Source organism: Sinocyclocheilus grahami, unplaced genomic scaffold, assembly GCF_001515645.1.
Source record: "Sinocyclocheilus grahami isolate Dianchi unplaced genomic scaffold, SAMN03320097.WGS_v1.1 scaffold722.1, whole genome shotgun sequence".
Lineage (NCBI taxonomy): Eukaryota > Metazoa > Chordata > Actinopteri > Cypriniformes > Cyprinidae > Sinocyclocheilus > Sinocyclocheilus grahami.
This window is the reverse complement of record NW_015505901.1, coordinates 533,694-551,085: the sequence shown is the minus strand read 5'-3', so window position 1 is coordinate 551,085 and position 17,392 is coordinate 533,694. Positions and strand designations below refer to the sequence as shown.

The window sequence follows — 17,392 nt, the reverse complement described above, 5'->3', positions numbered from 1 at the left end:
ATCTGCTGGTGTTGGTCTATTGTGTTTTTTGAAAACCAACGTCACTGCACCTGTTTACCAAGAAATTTTGGAGCACTTCATGTTTCCTTCTGCTGACCAGCTTTTTGAATATGCTGATTTCATTTTCCAGCAGGATTTGGCACCTGCCCACACTGCCAAAAGCACCAAAAGTTGGTTAAATGACCATGGTGTTGGTGTGCTTGACTGGCCAGCAAACTCACCAGACCTGAACCCCATAGAGAATCTATGTGGTATTGTCAAGAGGAAAATGAGAAACAAGAGACCTAAAAATGCAGATGAGCTGAAGGCCACTGTCAAAGAAACCTGGGCTTCCATACCACCTCAGCAGTGCCACAAACGGATCACCTCCATGCCACGCCGAATTGAGGCAGTAATTAAAGCAAAAGGAGCCCCTACCAAGCATTGAGTACATGTACAGTAAATGAACATACTTTCCAGAAGGCCAACAATTCACAAATTTTTTTTTTTAAGTATTATAAAGTACTTATGAAGTATTCTAATTTGTTGAGATAGTGAATTGGTGGGTTTTTGTTAAATGTGAGCCAAAATCATCACAATTAAAGGAACCAAAGACTTAAACTACTTCAGTCTGTGTGCATTGAATTTATTTAATACACAAGTTTCACAATTTGAGTTGAATTACTGAAATAAATGAATTTTTCCACGACATTCTAATTTATTGAGATGCACCTGTATGTGTACGAAGCACAAGCTACCTTTTTTGAGTCATGTGCAATCAAGGAGTGTCAAAAGTTCCTCGTTCAAGGTTTTTATTGTCTGTACCTGACGTGCCTTATGTGCGAGAGCAGCATGAGCAGATGGGCTAGTCTGGTGGAGCGCTGCTGGAAGCTCAGGCCTGTCTTCGAGATGGCCCAAACCAGAGCATCCGTCACCGAGTCCAGCAGACACAGCAGCTTCGACCGGCTCTGCAGCTCCTCTCCTCCCTCCGCCGAACTCAGGCACATGTCTGCAATGACGCACGAGCGCAGGTTTGCAGAGATTAAAGCCGCGAGACGCTGACATTTACAGCCGTTTGAAATAATAGAGGGTGATACCCAAATAAGCACCCAATTCAAAGAATATCCCATTCAAAAACAACGCAACACATCTGAAGCAATCAAATAAGTTATACAGAGGGGACAAAGTGAAGACAGCTGTTGGGGGCTGAGAATGAAGAGATAATGCATGAGAAAAAGTAGTTTTCCAAGAAATACTGGTTCCTTCAGACGTTGAACACTTGGCAGGTACTGCCTGTTACTTGCATAAGTGTGTGCTATGAAATGGATACTTGGAGCAAAGGCATGTTGTCCCCATTAAGACTTTACAGTGCGTGAGCTGGCCTGGCCTTGCCAACACTCCCTTCAATTAAAGCAAGGATAGTAGTAACCCTCTGAGTTATGGGCCTGGAGTGAACACTATTTATTATGGCTTTGTGGAGGTCAGCAATTTGTTTGGACTTTTGATGACAGAGACAGTAAGAGGACAGGAAATGTTATTTTATTTATTTATTTAGTCATTTATCAGACACTTTTATCCAAAGCGACTTACAAATGAGGACAACAGAAGCAATTAATCAAGAAATGAAGGTGAGTATGATCACTGCATGACACCAGCTGGAATCGAACCCACTTCTCCCGTGTGAGAATCACTCATATATGTCTGGAGCACAAGCACTAGGCCACAGAACTCATTTATGATCAACAGAGCCAAAAGACTACTCCGAGTATGTTTATGGATGTTCACTATACTTGATATACTATACTATATACTTTTTTTGATGTTTTTGTTTTTTACTTTACAATCGAGTGTTAGAGACAGACTGTATACATTTGCTGACTTATTTAATTTAGCTTGCAGTTTGTGCTAAAACATGAAACCATATTAAAAAATCCACCATTTATTAAAGTATAGAACAGTGAAAAGATTCAAAATGTTGTCAGATTTAGCAATAAATCTTTTATGCTTCCCAATTTTTTTCAAAATGTTATTCTGCATATTGCAGTACATTTTACTATACTTGACATTGTTAACTGATTATTTAAAAATAAAAATAAAAATACAATACTGGTCAAAAGTTTTGGGTCAGTATGTTTTTCTTGTTTTTTTATGAATACTTTTATTCAGCAAGGACTCATTAAATTAGTCAAATTTTATAATGTAACAAAATATTTATATTTCAAATAAATACTGTTCTTTTAAACTTTCTATTTATCAAATAATCCTGAAAAATGTTTCCATAAAAATGTTCAGTACAACTGTTTTCAACATTGAAAATAATTATAAATGTTGTGAATCAGCAAATCAGCATATTAGAATGATTTCTGAAGGATCATGTGACACTGAAGACTGTAAAAACATTTTTAGAAAATAGTTCTTTATGAATTAACATTGATTAAGATTAAATATTAATGAATCCTCAAATTTTCTATTTACTGGCTGCAGTCTGGCATCATGGGTCATGTGACAGTCAAAAATAAATAAATGAAAAAAGACCATGTGTGTACATTTAAACAACAGAGCTTGATATCATATATCACAATAGAACATTTTCAATGAGAAAAGTTTGATTTCATACATTTTTCTAAAGTTTAAAAAATATTTTTTTGAGAATTTTTCAGAATGTGCTGTGAATGCATTCTATTTAATCAACTGAGATATTAGACTGATATCCACCGTTTGTCTATCCTACAGGGAAGGTCAACAAAACATACACATTCATTTTTTTCTAATAAAAATACATTTGTTTTAGTAAGACAAGTGGTAAAAATGCTTTCACATTTCATAAAACGTTTAATGAGAACACTCACTGGAGTTGAGAAGGATCATGGCTTTGAGACAAGCATACTCCTCTCTCTGTAACTTCAGTTCTCTGAACCTGGACGTGGCTGCCAGCAGCATATCAAAGATCTCCACAAACCCCTGCACACAGCTGCCTTCATCCCTGACAAACACAAAGACATTTAGCAGTCTTGCAAATTAGCTTCACACCATCAGAAACCCAGGACCGGGCCTCAATCTCAAACCTCAGTAGTCCTATTCCAAACTTGGCACCTACTGAAAGTACGAATGGCGAAGTCTGTACAAAGCGTCAATGGAAAATCAGAGTACTAGTGCTCTCTGAGACGCTGAGAGGTGCTGCAATTGGGTCTGCAGCAGTGAATGAGACTGGGAACGGCTCTAACACTTCATTAAAACTTGTGAGAACAGACATGCACTATTTTTTTGGCACTTTTTTGATGCTGACAAGCAGTTTACCAAGTTAAACTCAGGGATCCAGTTGGCTATAATACAATTAATTCCTTTTCCAAAATGCAGCCCATGAAAATACAGTAAATGTCTGGCAGCATATCAAATGGTAAGCATATTTACAGCTCACCCATGACTGTTTGGAAGTGTAGTCGTGTTTTTCTGTCAATATGGGGTGCTGTGTGTACATTAATGAGGAAAAAAAAATAACTGAAATGATTTTAGCAAATGGCTGCAATATCACAAAGAGTGAAAAATTTAAGGGGGTCTGAATACTTTCCGTACCCACTGTAAATTCTGCGGAGCATCTGTAACACTGGCCCAATTGTTTTTTCTCACATTAAAACATTGGTTACACACCATGTTAGTGGGTACAAAGGGCAGTAGAGCAGAGGGGGGTGATAATACACAAGCCATAGCTGAATCAGTTCCTGTCTTCCCGCAGCTCTCTAATTCGCACCACACAGAGCCTCACGCTCACTCTGACACATCTGGCCAAACCGCTGATTTTGTTTCACAGCAATATTCTTCAGATATTTTGCTATATTCTGCGCAAACACAACTGGTATGAATACACAGTTCTTTATACTAAGCTTCTGCAGTGTGAGAAGACACACGTTACAATTTATATTACATAATAAATTTCTAGTGAAAACACAGGTGCCAAGTTATTAGAAACATACTGTTTTAATGTTGATTTCGAATGGATTTAATAGATTTGTACATTTTCAAGATAATTTTAAATGTAATGAATATTGATAAACAAATGTCTTGTGGTGTTAATAGTTTATTTTGTTTAAAAAATATTTTGTTTACAAGTCATTAGCAAAAGTCTTTTACTGTATTTTTAAGTAGTACTACTACTACTAGTAGTAGTAGTAATAATAATGCTAAAAAAAAAATTATGCCAAACTACTTCAGCATTTTTTTTTTAATGAGACCTTTTTCTTCATTTTGATACAACAGTTGCATCACCCTGACTCATTTAATTTTATGTCCTCCCCAAAAATATAAAAATTAAATTAAATTCAGGAATTAAAACATGCTCATCATATGAACCGCATTTTTGGGGGGATAAATGCACTGAAGAAATGAATAAATCCAGACAAAATGAGTGTCATGTCATGTTATTGACTGAATATATTTAGGTTGGCACTGCTAACTTTACACTCTCAAGTGACCAGAGGGTTAACTAGAGTCTGTACATCAGAATGTCATCAACATGTAATCAGTGACTTAAATCCCCTATATCTTATACCATACTGGCACATAAAAATACTGACCATCTAAAGCATTTGACAATAAAAAAAACATTCAAAGCACAGATAGATGGATGTGCCTGTTCATTAATTAGGCAATGGGTAGGATAAACGCAATTAAATGACACTAGTTACCTGCTGAGACTGAGGTCTGGGGAGAAAATGAGCTTTCCAGGATGATTAACCGACCGCCACATCAGTCCCAGCATCAGCACCTCTAACCAGCAGCACTCCAGCAAATGGACCTGGTCAAAAAGACCGATCTCCACAAAACCTGCAGGGAGAAATAAGCACTTACTAACAACTGCATGCACATCCAAAAACAGTTTCATGCAATCCATATCATTCAAACCCAGTCAATAGTTTGCAGGTAATCACAATTAATACAGTAGTTAATTTCAGCAGGCAGCACTTCACTGAATGAAACTGAATAAGATAAGGCTTGTGTCGCCACATAAGAAGCTCATCCCTGGGGATCGAAGAAGGGTCTGAGGGATGGTTTGCTGATGTTCTCAGAATAAACAAACTGCTCATGTTCTGAATCAGAACAGGGTGATTCACTAATAAAGACTCTGCCCATCTCAAAAGCCAAGAAATAATTAAAATGATAAATCAGACAAGAAAACAGGAAACATCAAATACATTTGAAAAAATATTAAACGTAGGGTAGGCGATTTTAGAGAGGCTAGCAATGGCAATCTAGTTTTGAAAGCATAAGATCCCACCCTCCCTGCAAATCCCTCTCCTAAGCCACGCCTCCACCAAAACACACATGCAAACCAGAGGCTAACCAGCGACACAATGAGAGACGGTGTTGGTGGAGGGCTGAATGCAACATTGGTGCATATTTCAATAATAATGCCTTCCGTTCTTGCTTATTCTGCAATAGCGTAATGGAACACGCTTTACTGTTGCACTCTGACCAAGGGATATGATTGGAAGAAAATTGTATGGTCCTATGCCTTTCACAGACATAACAAAAGACCAGCATAACAAAAAAATGTTTTTGAACCAAATCACCTACCCTGCCTTCAAGGGAAAAGACTTCTTATGGTTCCTTCATTGCAGATTTAAGGCTGATAAATTATAAATCATTTGCCTATGAATCACTAATAGATTTTATATATACCATACATGTATCTATAAATCTATTAGAAAACCCTAAGGAACATGTTGAATGAAAAAAAAATTGTAAAATTATATTTCAAAGCTTTTGATTTCACTCGCAAAACTTTTGCATTTCTCAGGAAACTCTTCCGTTTTCTTGCAAAAGTATTGCTTTGTCTTTTGACCAACTTTGTGCTAGCTTGCAAAATCACTGAAATATAGTTTTTCCTCCTACTTCTACATTTTTTTAAATCACCAATTTTGCAAGGGGGAATTTTTCCTCAATCCCCTTTTTTTTGTTTCCATATCACAACCGCCACATTAAACACACCTGAACCAGCTAATTAAGGTCTTACTACGCATACTAGAAACTTCCAGACAGGTGTGTTGAGAGCTAAACTCTCTCCGGGACCGAGTTTGGAGACCCCTGCTGTAGGGGCTCTGTATTAAACACATTGACGCATTACACATCAAGTTTAATGTTAAAACGCTTCCAACCAGAAAATCTATTTAATCCATCCGCTACAAAAATGCTTCTTCAAAGTTCAATATTAAAGATATTTTGCAGTCTAAAACTATGAAAAGAATGAGCATTTTTGAGTGTTTTTTTAGAATAGTGAGTTTTGATTTATGAAATCAATAACATCTGTGGTTAACATCACTTGAGGACACGTTTGGTTCAATAACATGAATTACATACAGTGGTCAAATTGAATCTGAAACTGTGTGCTTTAAAACATTTATTAATCTTAACAAATAAAATAATTACTTACCCACACAGTCATACCATGTTCAAATTGCTATGTGCTTGAGGAATGAAGTGAAATTGAACTGTTGAACACCTCATGCAGCAACTTGTTAGCAAAATTTTTAAAGCACAAATCAACTGTAAAAATTGTTTAAACATGTTATGTATGACGTAATAATTGTAATTTACAATATCCTAAATTCAGAAGATGACAAATTCTCCTCAAGTAATGTTAACCCCATTCCTTGCTGTACTCATAAATTGAAAAATGCTACTCTAAAAACCCATTTGAAATTCCAGTGAATCCACAGTGAATCAGCTTTGCGGGTTTGGTCTACAAACTGATGCTGACCGACAGGCTCTTTTCCATGTGGATTTGCAGTTAGGCAGATTTGTGTTATTAGAAGTGTTCTATAAACTAACAGAAATCTATTAACACACTTTGCTAGTGTTATAACTGAATAGGTTTTTCCTATGAATCTGGTTATACATTCACCTGGGATCTTCTTGGCCCAGCTGATCATGTGAACAAGCTCTTTGTCAGCCAGGTTGGTCAGTGACATCATGACGTTGGCCTCAGTGAACGGCTTCTTCACATCTTTCATTAGATGAATCTCGGGTGGCTCTGCATCCATGATTCGAGCGATTAGCTCCTCAGGGCTCAACGCCATGGTAACCACCTTATTTCCACTGAGGGGACGTTGGACACTTTTGATTTCTTGAGATCTCGGGCCACTTGTTCTCATCCTGCAAGAGAATCGTGCCAGTCGCTTCTGCTGTGCTCCTCTTTGTTGGTAGTTGCCACGATCTCTCCGTAACCCTGTGAAAAACGCCATGTAAATTGCACAATTCACTTCAACCTCATCTATGCTGGTTTAAAGGTTTATACGGACTAAATATACAAGCAATAGTCCAATCAATAGCAGCTGATATAAAGGTGAAGTGTGTAATTTTTTTTTACATTCTTTCTACAATCTACTATGCAGAGTCAAGAGTAAGTCATTAATTCGTAAGTTAACCCAAAGTGTAAACAGCTGCAAAACATTGCTTGTTTGTTTGGGCATCCTGACCAGCACAGCAACATTTGGTGCAACCAATGGCGTGAATGTAGGCAGGACTGTGTGTTTGTCTGACCAATGGTAGACAGAGGGAGCTGTTCATGAACATTCATCACCTTTGCATATATGTTTGGTGCCAATAGAGGTGCAGAAATGACACACTTTCCCTATAATCCCAGTTTTGTCTTAAACCAGTGGTTCTCAACCACGGGGCCTCAGCAAAATTCCAAGGGACGACTTAAAGGTATTTAAATTCATAAATTAATGTTAATATATTAAAATTAACATTATCAAAACCAAAATTAGTTTGAACAGAAGGCAAAGCCAAAAGCTGCAAAAACATATTACAAAATTGTGTATTTTATATGACATCTGATACATTCTAAAGAGCTCAAAACAACCACATCAGCCAATGAGATGAGAGTACATCACTTTCAAAGCTGTGAAAGTAGACTGTCCTAAAACACCGGATGAGGATAGACGGTAACAGTCTCCACAGCAACACAGGCTTAATTCGACTAGCAGGAACAAGCTCTCCAAGATACTCACCCAACTCACAAACAGCTCAAAAGACCACATGCAAGACTGTCTGGTTCAAATATGTGTGAATTTTTATTATGAGAAATCTTAAAACTTATGTATGATGAGATCAGTTCTGAGTAATTTATCTGGGTTGTTTTGGTGCAACTTTTGACCAACATCTATAAATAATCAGGGCTCTATCACATTATCATTACAATGGTGATGCATATCAATACTTCACGGCATGATAGCTGTTTAATATTGGCACATAAATTCCAAAGTCCATGACTTTGCAGCAATCTCTGATGAAGTATTTGGTAACTGTGTGGGTGTAGAAAAGGTGTTGGTAGGGAGGAATGGAAAACGAAAGAGTCCCACCACATTTCATCATTCCAACTTCATAACATTTTCGGAGACGGCAGGCCTGGCAGCTTTTGCGGCGGTTCTTGTCGATGGTGCACTGGTTGGTGGCAGGGCAGATGTAGTCATTGTGTCCTGAGAAAATTAATCAGATGTTCCTTATTATCCACTGAGCAGTTGCTTAGAGCTTAACAAGCTGACAAATCTGTTACAATGCTTATGGACTGCAAAGCAGTGGCCAGATTGGCCTTATAGAGACATTAAAATAGCACAGCATTGGTTGTCAGGGACAATGGAAAAATAATAGTGTAGAATCATTATATAAAAATATTTGAGCACAGAATGCCATGACTGACCAATTAGAATCAATTATTCCAGAGTTAAATTTATGAGGATTAGCATTTATGAAGGAAAATGTGGCTGCAAAGGCATCATTATACACTGTAAAGATGGCTGCTAATGGTTAATTACATGCAAGGGGGACAAGGCCGTTCACAATTCAGCACATATAAAAGTCTAATCACAAATCAGTATGCAAATTTATGATGCCACCATCGCACTCAGTTACATTTGAATGCTGGACATTCTATCAGTGTGGGAGATTTCAACCTTTAATCTTACATTTTAAAGAAGGGATGGAGAGTATACTAGTATTATTTACCAGAACAGTCAATTTTATTGTGTAGAAAATAAGCATGGTAATTCCCCCAATTTTTTTTACATTTAGATTACCCTGTATGGATGCGCTTGTGTAAGAAAAATATCCGTATTTAAAATTTTATAAACCGTAATCTCTAGCTTCTCTAGCTTAATTTTTGGGTAAACTATCCCTTTAAAGGGTTAGTTCACCCAAAAATGAAAATTAGCCCATTATTTACTCACCCTCAAGCCATCCTAGGCGTATATGACTTCCTTCTTTCAGACCAATCCAATCGGGAGGTTTATTAAAAATTGTCTTTGATCTTCCAAGCTGTATAATGGCACTCAGCGGGTGTTGCAGTTCATCAGTCCAAAAGAAGTGAAATAAAGCGCATGTATCCATAATAAAAAAAGCGCCTCACACAGCTCCGGGGGGTGAACAAAGGCCTCCTGTAGCGAATCGATGCGATTTTGTAGGAAAAATATCCATATTCAAAACGTAATAATCAATTTAATATAGCTTGCGCTCACTGTTATACACGGAAGCAGCTCCGGGAGGATGACGTAAAATGTCAGCATTGCGCATGCGCCGGTGAGTCTTGTGAAAACCAACATTTGTTAACAGGAGCAAAGGAAGCAAAGTTTCCTTACTTTAGCAAAGGAAAACCAGTCTCCTCTTGGCTTATATTGAAATCCTCTGACATTCTTCTTTACAAATCCTCGTTTTGTACTTCTAATAAGTGACCGGTGTTTTGTTTTGATCTCTCCCCTGCGCTTCCACATTCATCACTTCTGAGCGGCGCATGAGCAACGCCGACGTCCTACATCATCCGCCTGGAGCTGCTTCCATGTACAACAGTGAGCACAAGCTAGATTAAATTGATTATTACGTTTTAAATATGGTTATTTTTCTTACAAAAACGCATCGATTCGCTACAGGAGGCCTTTGTTCACCCCCGGAGCCGTGTGAGACACTTTTTATTATGGATGGATGCGCTTTATTTCACTTATTTTGGACTGATGAACTGCAACACCCGCTGACTGCCATTAAACAGCTTGAAAGATCAAAGACCATTTTTAATATAACTCCAACTGGATTCATATGAAAGAAGAAAGTCATATACACCTAGGATGTCTTGAGGGTGAGTAATTCATGGGCTATTTTTCATTTTTGGGTGAACTAACCTTTTAAAATGATTGATTTCAGTTTTCAGGGTTTTATTTTTTAATTAATTTAGACAAATAGAATTTTAATATCAGCCATTTATTGGTTATAGGTCATAACATGAAAATTATTATCAGATGATCAATATCGCCTAGATTTTTAATATCGGTGCATCCTTACTAATAAGTACACAACAAAGTACATGAGTAATTTCAGAGAGCGATACCTTGTATACTCCTCTTGAAGAAGGCTTTGCATCCTTCACACGACCACACGCCATAATGATACCCAGAAGCGTAATCGCTACAGACGGCACAGTAGTGCATGTCAGCTTTACCTCTCAAAGAGGTAGAAGTCTCCTCTGCATCTGCTACCCTCTTTGCCAGCGGTTTGCTATGGAGCAGAGCGGACACATGCATCTGAGTAGCTTTTGTGCTAGTAACTAGACAGTCAGTACTATGTAATTGTACGAAGTCAAAAAAATAATTGTATTTCCACATACCAGTTTTCCTCTTCGCCGTGATCATGTGGTGTAAGTTCCGCCCATGTCCCACCAGTTGGATGGTTTTGTTGTAGTTGAGTCTGTTGCTGATGCAATGCAAGTGAGGAAACGTGGCTATGAGGTGGCCAAAAGAAGGTGGGGCTTAGCGACTGCCGTACTGATGAGCAGTCGGACAGAGGAGATGTGCCGTAACCCAGCGGAGCGGGACTGTAGAATGGCAGAGTGGTGAAGTCATGGCCGAGGTCTGTGTAGGGTGATGGGATGCAGATGGGGTGGCTCTCCACCGGCAGGGATGGAGAGGAGGAGTTAAAGATAGGAGAGAGGACGTGGCCTCCCACCCTGCTGGAGTCCACTTCCTGCAGCTGAAGTAGAGGGCTGTCTCCCTCGGGATACTCGGACATGGTGAAGGCGAACAGTGCCGAAGAGTTCAGTGCTGTCATATCATCAACAGGGAACTGTTGCTGTAAGTCATGTTGAACTCCTCACACATCGATACTGAAACCTGTTGCAGCCTAATACACAATCGACAGGAAGCTTTCCATTTATAGTGAGAAATTAACAGGAAAGGCACTGCTAATATTATTCATTCTGTATCTGTTCTAGTGAGCAGTTCTTAACTTTCAATCTCTTGAAGAAAAGCACATTCAAATAATCAATGACCTATTGGAAGCAAATGCATTAAGAGGTTCAAATTGCTTGCAAACAAAATCAGCATACCAACAACTTTTAAATCAATGGCTAAATACCATATAATCAGTCTAGAATGCATTTTCCAACTTCAAATGCACTCATAATATGTTAAGGTCTCTGGTGGCCAATATCACATCATTTTTCACACAAACTAGGTAAACTAGGTATTATAAAAGAAAATATTGTATTTTTAGAAAGTTACAGGTCCTTGGCATCAAAAAGCTTCTGCACTAGAAGATAGAGGTTCATAGTTGTTGCCACTGCTTAGTCATATACTCAATAGCTAGGTAAACACCTTTCATGTCATACTATATTGTGTATTTTAGCAGAGCCAGAATGCAGTATTTACCAATCAGATTGGAACTGTCTTGTCAACACTACAATTGAAAAGACTGGAGTCAGTAAGATATTTTAAATATTTCTGAAGGTCTCTCATGCTCACCAAGGCAGCATTTATTTAAAAATAGATTTAAAAAAACAGCAATATTGTGAAATATTATAACAATTTACAATAACTGTTTTCTATTATAATATACTTTAAAATGTCATTTATTTTGGTGATGCCATACATGGTGACTCCAGTATTCAATGTCACAGGATCCTTCAGAAATCATTCTAATATGGTGATTTGGTGCTAAGAAATATTTCTTATTATTACCAGTGTGCAAAACAGTTGTGTTGCTAAATGTTTTTATGGGGGGAAAGATAATAATACATTGTCTGCCCAAAAAAATTATACATCGTATCATCATCATTTTTTGATTTTCAATGTGTCCTTGCTTCAAGTATCAATTTCTATCCACAAAAAAAATAAATGAATAAAAAATACTGACCCCCAAACTGTTGAATGATAGTATATTTTCATTAAGCTACAACCAGACAAAATGAGCATCCTTAAGTCAATAATTACTGACAAGTCATTCATAGCGCAGGCTGGGTGACAAGACTGGATTAAGGAAGACTAGATAATCATACGGTGCTTTCCACAAAAAAAAAAAGAGGCAAAATTCAATCAAACCCAACTTCATATATATATATATATATATATATATATATATATATGTCAACTTACTCTTATTCTTTATCATCTAACAAATACACGTAAAATGTGTTCTTCTTTCGTAATTATCGGTATATACCGTATACACATAATTTACATTTAAATGCATTTGGTAGATGCTTCTATCCAAGGTGACATTAAAATGTACAGATTTTATCTGTTCATGCATTGCCTGGATTGAACCCATGACTACTGACATTAGTCATGCTCTAGAGGAACGCTCATAAAGCTGGTCTCACTACAGTTTAATAGCAGATATTTGTTTGAAGCTATTAGCTTGTGAATACTGAAAAGCAGCTGCGTTTCTTGTATATCTGCCAATTTTAGGTCAGTTTAATAAACTTTCAGCCTGTTGCTAGGCCTGTCACGATAACAACTTTTTGTTGTGCGATATATTGTCCCAGAAATAATTGCAATAAGCGATATTATTGTCATTTTAAAGACCATTTTATGCACTCAGATGTCAGTCAGATGTCCGCATGCACAAAGGCACAGATCCCTAAACAAGACCATATCTGCAGATGAAACATTTTTGTAGAAGCATTTTTTTAGTCAGTATAATCAAACACAGCTGGACTCAAATTAAGGTGTAGAACCATCTCAAGGATGCTCAGAAGAAATGGACAGCACCTGAGTTAAATATTTGAGTGTCACAGCAAAGGGTCTGAATACTTAGGACCATGTGATATTTCAGTTTTTCTTTTTTAATAAATCTGCAAAAATGTCAACAATTCTGTGTTTTTCTGTCAATATGGGGTGCTGTGTGTACATTAATGAGGAAAAAAATTTACTTAAATGATTTTAGCAAATGGCTGCAATATAACAAAGAGTGAAAAATTTAAGGGGGTCTGAATACTTTCCGTACCCACTGTATATTGCGCGATAAGTCGATATATTGATTATTGCGACAGGCCTACCTGTTGCGTACAGCTCAGTGATAGCATGAATCTAAGTTGCATTCGTAAAGGCCTAAAGATCTGCCTCGGGAACATTTACATTTCTCTAACACAGAATATCCATAAAAATTATTCAAGGCATGAAGACACATTTTTATTTCTCTCAGCTCTTTGCAGTGCTGCATTTCTAATGGCACATGTTAGTTCTTACAAATTTAACACAGAAGTCTGTTAAAATGACTCTTACCTATACAGTGTTGTAGACTGTACTTGCGGGAGAGGCAGTTAGCCACTGGTGAGTCCGCAGAGGACTTCTGAACCCTCGTTTCAGTGCAGACAGGCAACTGGCCAAAACATACCCTGGCACAGAGCACAAGCACCTGCAACATGACAAAATGACAGAAAAAAAGGTATGATGCTGTGAATTGCAAACATTAATTTTCACATAAAATGGTAAAAAAAACCTATTATTTTTAATTTACTATTTTTATAAATAATTAAAATTATATTTCATGAATTATTAATATGCAAGTTTTGATTAGCGACATTAATTGAAACCAAAGACTCTCATTACCACGTTGCATCGGCATGATAGGTAATTATATCCTTTTTTGCGCATCACACACTACAGAAAAAAGACTATAAAATGCTATAGTAAAAAACGGTTAATTGGTTAAATGTAAGTTACCTTACTGTATATGGTGAAAAATTGTAAGTGGTTTGACATCACATTATACATAATTGTACTGTAAAATAATGTAATAAATTATGATTTTTGTTTTTATGTAAACCTATCATACTTAACTAACATTACCATTTAATTTATGCTGAAAAACAGTAAAAGTTGTGACCTCACACATGATTGTATTTTATTTATATAGATGTTTCTTTTATATTTTTGTTATCTAATTATTTTAGTATCATCATGGTGTTTTGCCTTTGTATGTATAACCCTGTGAACTGTCTGTATACAAATATTGGCCATGTTTTATGGACAGTCCACTTACGATGAACTACTGTGATTTATTGTGGCTTTCTATTGAGCTGTATTATCATGGTGGCTATCAGTACATTTTAGTAGTTTTGGTACATTTTGGTAGTCTAAGTATATGTAATTGTGGAAACATTTTCAGTGTATTTTTGTGTTGAATTTCTGGCAACCACAGCTGTGATTCTTTAGTGTCAATTTTTATTTATTGCACATTGTAAATTTAGTAGACATTGTTTACAGTGCAGGTCATTGTATTTTTAGATAGCTATTTCTTATGTAAAGTGCTAAATATGCATTTAGTATGCAACTTCATACAAATCACCAGCTGTAGAGTTTGGTCAAACGCAGACAGTAAAATCCTCTGTTCATTCCCACCATACGGATAACGGGGAAACTAATCTTCCCATTACAAACCCAGTAACCTCAAACCCTTTTAACTCCTATAATTCCTCTGAGAGGAGGCTAAGAAAGACTAAGATAGAACGGAAGACAGAGAGAAGGAGACTCCGAAAGCAGGACAGACTGAAGCTGACTGCGTCAACTCTCTCCTGACAACCAGTCTGGCATGATGCGTGCTCTTGTCTTGAGGCAAAAGAGCGCCCGGTCACCGGCCAGCAGTGCATACCCAAAACAAAAGCCCAAGGCCGTGGTGTGATCTTCCCTCTCACTCCCTTGTCTGGCGGAAAACGGATAAGGGAGTGAAGGAGCGACGGAAACCATGCCCTGTGCAGGAGTTGTGGGAACAAGGAGGAAGACCACCGTTGAGCTTGATGCAAACCCTTAAGACTATGAACCTTCTAATAATATAGTGCATGTTAAAAATACAGTGCTATATTATTAGTCTTCTTGTAGTTTGAACAGTAGAGCATGGTGTTAGCAACAGTAGGTCATACGTTTGATTCCCAGAGAATGCAAGAATTAATATAACCACCAAAAAAAGAAAACACCATAAAAAAAATATTATAGAATAAAAACGTTTAAATTATACAAAAAACGATTTTTATAATAAAAACAAAAAATAACAAAATTAAAAAAATTAAGGCAAAATTAAAAAAAGATACAATTCTTAATTTTAATTTTAATCTTTTTACTAGTGCACATGACCTCTTAAGAAGCAAAAATACCAGCAATTTAAAACAGTTGGAATAAATGAAATACGAGAGGAATTCACAGCCTTTTTAACTGAGAATAAATCAAAAGAAACCGTGTAGCACAAACTGCCTGTGGTTAAAAAAGATGCAAGAGTTAAAATCATACACTATATAACATGTATATACATCCACCCCACATTAAAAAACTACACATAACAGCAGCTGACCAACTGATTTGTATTACCGTACAACAGTTTTGTAAGACCATTAAATGTCACCACCTGCTGAAGCCAGGACCAGGTTAAAACTCACTGACACCATTACTGACTTTTTTGGGGGAAAAATGTACAAGTAATCCATAAATATTTTACTGGTAATGTTCACTGAGACTATGATCACTGAGAGTAGTTTCAAGATGTACTTGTGACAGATTACTCAGACGAAAGAATTAATTATCCGTGTCAGTGATTTAATATGAATATTTATAACAGTTGAGGACAACATTTCTCCTTTGTCTACTAGAAACATTTCAAAATAGCCAGATTTCTGTTTATAAATTCACCAACTGTAACATATGCACAGCACATATACACACTCTCATCCTCATGCCTCGCAATGCCGCTTAAAAGTGCATGAAGAAGATGTTCTGCACGCTTCCATTAATTAACCTGCTTGCGGCATTTTCGATTGAACAGTGCACGCGTAAACATGCGTACTGTAATCAAGCCCACGCGCTGAATGAATCACTGCAATGCCATTGATATAGGGCGATAAGTTTACTAAAAACGGACTGCAAGACAGTGAACCTACCTGTTGCAATCGATGTTTAGTTGATCAACAGATGGTCCACTGTAAGGCTCGATCTCTAAGTCGAAAAATATCCCAAAAGAGAATGTTATTGCTTGATTTGATCGCTGTTAAAGCCTGTGTACTAGGGAAATGGCCAGTGTTTTGATGAGCTGTCAGGAGGATACATGTTAAAGTGTGCTCTGCTCCGTCTGTCACTGAACGCTCGTACTTATTTGAGAGTCTGTACGTCACTGACCACACCCGCCTCCTGCTCGAACATCTGCTGTTCAACTGCTGCTCACTGGGCGCTCTGTAGGTTACGAACCGGATCATTGTTAATGACAGCTGAATCATTCCATGCAAACAATTTTTTAAAAATGCTCATGTCATTTAAGTTAAGTACTTATTTGGTACATCAGTCTTTTAGGCTGGTGAAATACAGGCACTTAAACTTAATCTATTACACAATGGAAGAAAAAAAACTAACAAGACAAAGGGCTTTTTTATCAAACAGAATAGAATGTTTTAAAGTGAAACAAACACATACCACAAAACATCAGTTCTTTAAAGGGGTCATATGATGCGATTTAAATTTGTCCCTTCTCTTTGGAGTGTTACAAGCTCTTGGTGCATAGAAGATCTGTAAAGTTGCAAAGACTAAAGTCTCAAATCCAAAGAGATATTCTTTATAAAAGTTAAGAGTCAGCCACGCCTACCTAAAACGGCTCGTTCGAACACGCCCCCACATATCTACCTCACTGTGTGGGAAGATTTGCACAAAGCCGCCCAAATGTTCACGCAAAGAAAGAAGGCGTAACTTTTATTCTCACTGTAGTATTGTTGCCGCTTTCCGCCATGTCCTGAAGACGCTGTGTGCTTCGTTGTGAAAGCGAAACTACTTTGTTTGGTCTTCCAAAAGAGGACGATATCCGCTTCGTCATGCCTAGAGCTGATCCGTGCTGGTCGCTGAGGAAATACATCAACTTAGTGCTGTGGATCGCCAGATCGGCTTTTACCCTGGACGAAGCCCGGGGTCGTCACATGTGCTTGCCGCTCCTTCGTCGGATCCGCCGGCTGCGCCGTTCTCAACCCCGCCGCCTCTGCTCACTCTAGCCCGGCCTCAGCTCACGCTAAGCCGGGGCTTCCGCTAGGCCGCTGTGTTTTTGTTGTGAAAGCGAAACTACTTTGTTTGGTCTTCCAAAAGAGGACACGACTACAAATCAGTGGTTAAGTTGTATTTACAACGCT

At 37.6% G+C, this 17,392-nt stretch overlaps 1 protein-coding gene across 2 annotated transcripts in view; it reads right to left on the bottom strand.

Annotated features, from left to right (window-relative positions):
* Positions 1 to 16,380, bottom strand: part of esr2a (estrogen receptor 2a) — a 20,336-nt gene extending 3,956 nt beyond the window's left edge. Inside the window, exons 1-9 of one of the 2 annotated variants that reach the window (XM_016244550.1) lie at positions 16,166 to 16,380; positions 13,521 to 13,653; positions 10,628 to 11,139; positions 10,352 to 10,518; positions 8,340 to 8,456; positions 6,878 to 7,201; positions 4,662 to 4,800; positions 2,829 to 2,962; positions 805 to 988 (exon numbers count right to left, since the gene is read on the bottom strand). In XM_016244550.1, coding sequence (XP_016100036.1) covers positions 805 to 988; positions 2,829 to 2,962; positions 4,662 to 4,800; positions 6,878 to 7,201; positions 8,340 to 8,456; positions 10,352 to 10,518; positions 10,628 to 11,067 — 1,505 coding nt within the window. In that variant the 5' untranslated portion in view covers positions 11,068 to 11,139; positions 13,521 to 13,653; positions 16,166 to 16,380. The remainder of the gene's footprint in view (positions 1 to 804; positions 989 to 2,828; positions 2,963 to 4,661; positions 4,801 to 6,877; positions 7,202 to 8,339; positions 8,457 to 10,351; positions 10,519 to 10,627; positions 11,140 to 13,520; positions 13,654 to 16,165) is intronic. The other variant, XM_016244551.1, reaches the window with a different exon arrangement.
* Positions 16,381 to 17,392: the final 1,012 nt, after the last annotated feature.